The 7,500-nt window shown below is 36.3% G+C and overlaps 1 protein-coding gene across 1 annotated transcript; it reads right to left on the bottom strand.

Annotated features, from left to right (window-relative positions):
- Positions 1-1,591: 1,591 nt before the first annotated feature.
- Positions 1,592-2,815, bottom strand: LOC143036457 (uncharacterized). Its single transcript, XM_076203842.1, has one exon. It carries the CDS (start codon positions 2,759-2,761, stop codon positions 1,592-1,594), a length of 1,170 nt encoding a protein of 389 aa, XP_076059957.1. The 5' UTR covers positions 2,762-2,815.
- Between the last annotated feature and the right edge of the window lie 4,685 nt (positions 2,816-7,500).

Below are 7,500 nucleotides of genomic sequence, written 5' to 3'. Positions count from 1 at the left end.
ATATTTTTACAATTAAATGGTTTGACCTGCGACGTATTAAGAAAACATTTCCTAGCTTTGTTTTTTGTTTGATCAATAAGATGTTTTGGATATTTCAAATTTTCTCCAATGTCATAAATGAATTGTATTTCTTGATCCAAGAACTCAGGGGAACAAATTCTATAAGCTCTCAGGAACATAGAAGAAAAAACTGACAGCTTGGATTTTTGACTGTGATACGAGTAAAAATGAATGTACGAGAGGACATTGGTCGGCTTCCTGTAAACGTCAAATTTAAAGTATCTTCCACATCGGTAAATATTCACATCTAAAAATGGTAACATATTATTTTCTTCAACCTCTACTGTGAATTTAATGGAATGCACCAAATTATTTAAATCTGACAAAAAAGTGTCCAAATATTGATCATTAGGCCAAATGCATAATATGTCGTCAACATACCTGTACCAAACTGCATTAATTGGAAGAATGTTTGGTAATAACTCTCTTTCAAAAAAACTCCATATACAAATTGCTAAGAATTGGAGACAGACAGTTCCCCATGGCCATACCAAATGTTTGAGTATAGAAGTTTCCATTAAATTCAAACTTAGAGTCTATTACACATAATTTGATTAAACTAATAATAGTATGAGCAGGGAGTGTAAAGTCATGTTTCTTTAATTCTTTTTCTAGAAATCCTAACAAATCTAAAACCGGGACTCGGGTGAATAAACTTTTAATATCGAAACTAACCAACTTAAAATCAAATGTGATATTATGTCCAAGCAGCTTTTCGGTTAAGTCAACATTATCTTTGATATGAGAGTGGGAAATTGTCCCAACAAGAGGACTAAGAAGAGACACTAACCATTTTGACAACTTATATGTGCAAGACCCAATAGAACAAGTAATGGGCCTAACTGGATTATTAACTTTATGAGTTTTAATTAGACCATACATATATGGAAGTGACGGAGATATAGTAACACATTTTTTTATCAGTTCGTCGTTACCTTTTAAAATTGTTTTAAGCTTCTTATTAAATTCACTATTAACATTTTCTAGAGGGTTCTTGCTCAATTTAACATATGTCTCTTCATCACTTAGTAATATTTCCATTTTTTCTAAGTAATCCTTTTTGTTCATGACAACTAAGCAATTGCTTTTATCCGCCTTTGTGATGTGTAAATCTTTATCTTTTTTTAAGTCATTGAAAGTGGTGAAGAAGCGTTTAGGCCCACTTGGAGGGCATGGCGTGGATAAAGCATAGTAGACAACACCCTTTCCGCATGCTACGAAGGTGGTCCGAAAAAGGTCATTTCGAGGAATCTGTTGACGGAGTAACATTCGCTTTCAACAGTCACGTTCTTTTCAACATATGGCCAGTTGGAGTGCACACTTTTGAACTTTCGTTCTTTGGTGGATGATGCGGTGATATAAATATATTAATATTTATTTATTTATTTATTTGTTGTTTTTTTGAGCTCCGCTCTTCGGGAGCTGAGGAAACTCATTCGTGGAAGGTCCTCAACCTTTTCCCATTCAGCTCCGGATTCCAAATGATTTCTTTCTTCTATTTTTAGCTCCGCTCTTCAGTGGCTTAGGAAACTCATTCGTGGAAAGTCTTCAGTCTTTCCCCATTCTGCTCCGGATTGCAAATGATCTGTCGTACCTGCCAGATGTCCGCCCTGCTTTCCTCTTCAGGGTCCAACATGGTCCAAAGGATCTGGGCAAGATCCAGCTTTTGAGACTGTTCAAAGGTCTCTTCCCCACAGAGGCATGTCTCTAGAGGTCCTGGTCTTTTTGTTAAACGTCTCCAGACCTTTCTCCTCATTCGTCGCTTAACCCTCAGGAGTCCGATCCCGCAGATGGAGCAAGGCAAGTACCCCTTGATCATTTCGAAAAGGACGCAGCCGAGGGACCACACATCGGCTTTGCCTCCTGAGTAAGGGTGGTGGGAGCGGTCCAGCACCTCCGGGGCCATATACCAGAGGGTCCCCTGAACGCCGCTAATATTTCTTTCGTAAACATCCGATCTCTTGACGGCGAGACCGAAGTCGATGAGCTTAAGGACTTTCCTACTGGCGTCCAGGACGACGTTCTTGGACTTGAGATCGAGGTGGGCAAAGTGGCATTCGTGCATGAAGGCCACGGCTCCGACGAGCTGCCTGAAGAAGGCGATGACCCGGCTGCCCCAAGCCGTGGAGTGCGAGCTCGCCTGACTCCGCACCAAGTTGAGGAGGTTTCCTCCTGGGCAGTACTCGGTGATGATGGTCATGCCTCTTTTTTTGTCGATGAAAACGTCCAGCAACCGAACGATGTTCGGGTGGACAAGTGCTCTCAGTGCCTTGATCTCGTGGGCAAAGCTCATCCTTGTAATGATATCCTTCCTTCTCTTGGGGATTTTAGCAACACCAAGGAGACCCGTGGACTTGTTGGAGACAATGACTGTCCTCGCGAAGCTTCCTTGGTCGAGGTTGCAACGGACCACGTATCTATCGACGAAGGAAGGCGTTGCTGGTGTTTTGCCTGTCGATTTGGGCTGCTCTTGGGAAATTTCTTTTTTAGATGGAGCATGTTGGTGCACTTCTTCAGGGTCCTTGACGACCTCACCAGCTGGTGTCACTTGGACAACAGGAGAGAACGATGTCTTTCTCTCCTGAGGATCCTGACCTGTCGATTTCTTTGCGCAACAGACGAAAATAGAGGCAAGTCTGGCGCAAAGGCTAAGAGCGCGCTGACGCGTGCGCGCGAGGTCGAAATGGCCAAGTCGAACCATTAGGACAACTTCGTCAAAGTCAGGTGGCGGAGGTCGTGCCGACCAGCCGATCAGTCACCGAAGGTGAGATTACAAGAAGAAAGAAAAAAAAAATGTGTGTGTATTTGTACATTGCATTTGAATCTTGTTTCACACAACTGTTTTGTGAAACAGTATTTAAGTCTAGTCTTGTGCACATGTTCTGTGTGTGTGAATGTGTAATATATATATATATATATATATATATATATATATATATATATATATATATATATATATATACATATATACATATATAAATTCATATATATATATATATTTATATAATTGTACATATATATATATATATATATATGCATACATACATATATATATACATATATATACATATGTGTGTGTGTGTATATATATATATTTATATACATATATATGTATATACATATATATATATATATATATACATATATGCATGTATATATACATGCACACAAATATATATATTTATATATGTATATGTATATATATGTATGTATATGTATATATATATGTATATAATGTATGCATGTATACATGCATACACACAAATATATATATTTACATATGTATATGTATGTATATGTATATATATATATATATATACATATACATATATATACATATACATACATATGTATATATATATATATATTAAATATATATGTATATATATATATATATATATATATATATGTACATATATATGTACAACACTGATATAAACATTTTTATAATATATGTAAATATATGTATATAATGTATGCATGTATACATGCATACACACAAATATATATATTTACATATGTTTATATATGTATATGTATATATATATATATATACATATACATATATATACATATACATACATATGTATATATATATATATATATTAAATATATATGTATATATATATATATATATATATATATATATATATGTACATATATATATATGTACAACACTGATATAAACATTTTTATAATATATGTAAATATGTGTATATATATATATATATATATATATGTATATATATATATATATATATATATATATATATATATATATATATATATATATATATATATATATATATGTTCCTCCCACTTTGAGTCTGGTGTTTACGCTTCTCCCCTTACAATACATATATATATATATATATATATATATATATATATATATATATATATATATAAACATTGCATACGTAACGTCAAGCGCCACTAATATTTTCTTTCTATTCTCCAGAGTTTAACTCATGGTCTTCGGTTAAGTGATAGCGATCTTAGTTCTATAAGCTATATATATATATGTATATATATATATATATATATATATATATACATATATATATATATATATATATATATATATATGTATATATATATATATACAGACAAAGGATTTTTCCCCTTTACAAGGGAGGTAGCTAAAAAGGCAAAGGCATAAAAACATTCCCACCCATTCCATCCCTGAATACACTCCACACCCCTCCACCCTCCCTCTTATCTTAGGTGGAATGGGTGGGGGGATGGGGGGTGAGGTAGTATGTGTGAGCAAAATCTGATACTGCCCGAATTGATTTCGCCCCTTCTCCTTTTATGTAATGGGGGGACGGAGAGGGGGGTCGCCAATTTAATGAAGCGGCCTTGCTGTGGATGTGATGTGTCTTGCGACACTGCGTCTGACCCAGGGCAGTGGACAAGGTGCAGGGATGACCCGTCATCCAGGAGGTGCTAAGATAAGATATATATATATATATATATATATGTATATATATATTTGTATATATGTATATGTATATATATATATATTTATGTATATATGTATATATATATATATATATGTATATATACATATATATATATATATTGTATACTTGAGGCGCAGGTTCTCCTTGATACACATTGAGTAAAGCACCACAGCATTGTCACAATTTTTATCTTCTTTCTAATATTTTTAATTTTCCTCACTATAGTAGTGACTGGGAGGATGATCGTAAACCAATTGTCCAAAGTTATTCATTTTAATAATACAATTTGACGTTTTGACTTTAAGGAGTCATTCTCAAAATAATTCAATGCAACACAATTAAACAGGCACAAACAACTACATTTTCTCGGACTGAACAAGGCGACGTCTTTCCATATACATGGAAAGGCTTACAATAGTGTGTGGGCCGTTGATCTGACCCGGGCCGATCGTCTCAGAGGAGGGGGAGGGGGAGAGGGACGGGGAGAGGGAGAGGGAGGGGGAGGGGAAGGGGGGTCGGGGCAGTAGGCAATGTGAGAGGGGTGGACATAATCCCACTATTGGTGGGATTAGTTCTCACATGTCTTGATGAGCTTTTGAATAAGTATTATATTATTATATTAGATAGTATATTAATGCTAGGAGCCCATTTCCTGATATACATAGCCTCTAGCATCCTTAACTCTCTAACTTCATTACATTGTGTAACTACTTCAGTGTTGTTAACAATGGTTGCTCTATCAAGGAAAGATTGATGCTCGTGCTGAAAATGATTTTTAATCGCTCCCTGTTGTGTCGTAGTTATGTTGATGACATTTTTGTGTGTGTAGATGACCTACAGTTACTCGAGGAACTAAGATCTAACCTTCAAGTTATTTCTGGTTTAAAGTTCACTGTGGAGTTGAATAAAAACAACAGACTCCCTTTCCTCGATGTAATGGTAGATGGTTCCTCAGATGCTTTTATTACCTCCATTTACCGCAAGTCCACCAAGGCATACGTGAGGCGGGCAATTAAGGTTTGCTCTTCTTGGCATCTGCTGCATGCCGAACTTCAGCACTTACGCCAGATGTTAGTTAACAATGGTTACTCTAACATAGATTTTGATCAAATCACTAAATACTTGCTAGGCCGTCGTGCCTCTGAGTAGTCTCCGTGTCAGCAAAACAAAATCCCAGTTTACTACCAAAACATTTTTAGCCACCAATAGTGGGATTATGTCCACCCCTCTCACATTGCCTACTGCCCCGACCCCCCCTTCCCCTCCCCATCCCTCTCCCTCTCCCCGCCCCTCCCCCTCCTCTGAGACGATCGGCCCGGGTCAGATCAACGGCTCACACACTATTGTAAGCCTTTCCATGTATATGGAAAGACGTCACCTTGTTCAGTCCAAGAAAATGTAGTTGTTCTGTGCCTGTTTAATTGTGTTGCGTTGAATTATTTTGAGAATGACTCCTTGAAGTCGAAACGTCAAATTGTATTATTAAAATGGATAACTTTGGACAATTGCTTCGATCACCCTCCCAGAGTCAGAACTACGAGTATAGTGAAGAGAATTGAAAATATTAGGGAGAAGATAAATAATTGTGACAATGCTGTGGTGTTTAACTCAATGTGTATCAAGAACCTGCGCCCCAAGTATACTATATATATATATATATATATATATATATATGTATATATATATGTATATGTATATTTATATGTGTATATATAAAGTATATATGTATATACATATACACATATATGTATGTATACATATTTATATATGTAAGTGTATATATATACATATATGTATAATGTATATATATATATAGAATGTGTATATATATATATATATATATGATATATATATATATATAAGTATATATATATACATATATATACATATATATATATATATATATATATATATATATATATATATATATTTGGCTTATAGAACTATGATGGCTATCACTTGACCGAAGAACATGAGTTAAACTCTGGGGAATAGAAAGAAAATTTTAGTGGCACTTGACGTTACGCATGCAATGTTTTTTTCATATATATACATATAAATATATATATATATATGTGTGTATATATATGTATATGTATATATGCATATGAGTGAAAAGGTGGTAGAGAAATACGGGTTAGAGCGAGAACACTGTATTACTGACGTTTCGACTACAAGTCTTCTTCAGAGTGACAGACAGCGTGTGTGTACATCATATATACTCTCTTTATGGCTCATCCGGCTGGACGTTTCAGCAAGTCGCATGCCGATTGGCCCGATACTCCCTCCTCCACAACCAATCTGGCGGCTGCAAATGACAAGTTAACGAACCCTTCTCTGTGGTTGCTGACCTTTCCCAGTGTTATGCACGCGGACTCGACCAGCTTTCTCATTCTCCTTTGAAGTCCGGTGCAGATCGGGCGTGCTCCTTCCCATTCTGGTAAATGTCCGTGTGTGTCCACATGTACTACCAGTGAATTTGAAGTCCTGTGATGTCGTAGGTCGTTCTTGTGTTCTCCTAGTCTTTTTTTCAACCCCCGTGACGTCTCACCGTAATATGTTGCTGTGTGTGAACTTTGGTGCCTTTGTGTTTGAGGGCCAAGAGTTTAAACAACATCGAGGACTGGCTATGGGTTCACCACTAAGTGCTGTCATGGCTTCTCTTTTTATGGAAACACTAGAGGAGGATAAATTTATTCGCATAATAGGAAGAGGCTCACATTGGTTCCGATACGTAGATGACGTGTTGGTGGTGGTACCCGAGGGAACAGATATAAACAATAAACTCCGCATGCTTAACGAAGTGAACAAAGACATCCAGTTCACAGTGGAGTTTGAGAAGGACAACCAATTACCATTCCTAGACACTGTCATTCATCGGGGTGAAACGGATGTAAAGTTTTCAGTATACAGAAAACCAACGAACAAAGATGACTTCATACACTACTTATCCCATCACAGCACACGCACAAAA

This window comes from Oratosquilla oratoria, chromosome 2, assembly GCF_046742065.1.
Source record: "Oratosquilla oratoria isolate Oo_2021 chromosome 2, ASM4674206v1, whole genome shotgun sequence".
Classification (NCBI taxonomy): Eukaryota; Metazoa; Arthropoda; class Malacostraca; order Stomatopoda; family Squillidae; genus Oratosquilla; species Oratosquilla oratoria.
Note: the sequence above shows the minus strand (reverse complement) of the source record. Positions and strands in the feature narration are given on the sequence as shown.

Bases quoted from the DNA above. Each gene is read 5' to 3' on its own strand.
- LOC143036457 (XM_076203842.1), bottom strand. From the start codon at position 2,761: ATGGTTCGACTTGGCCATTTCGACCTCGCGCGCACGCGTCAGCGCGCT.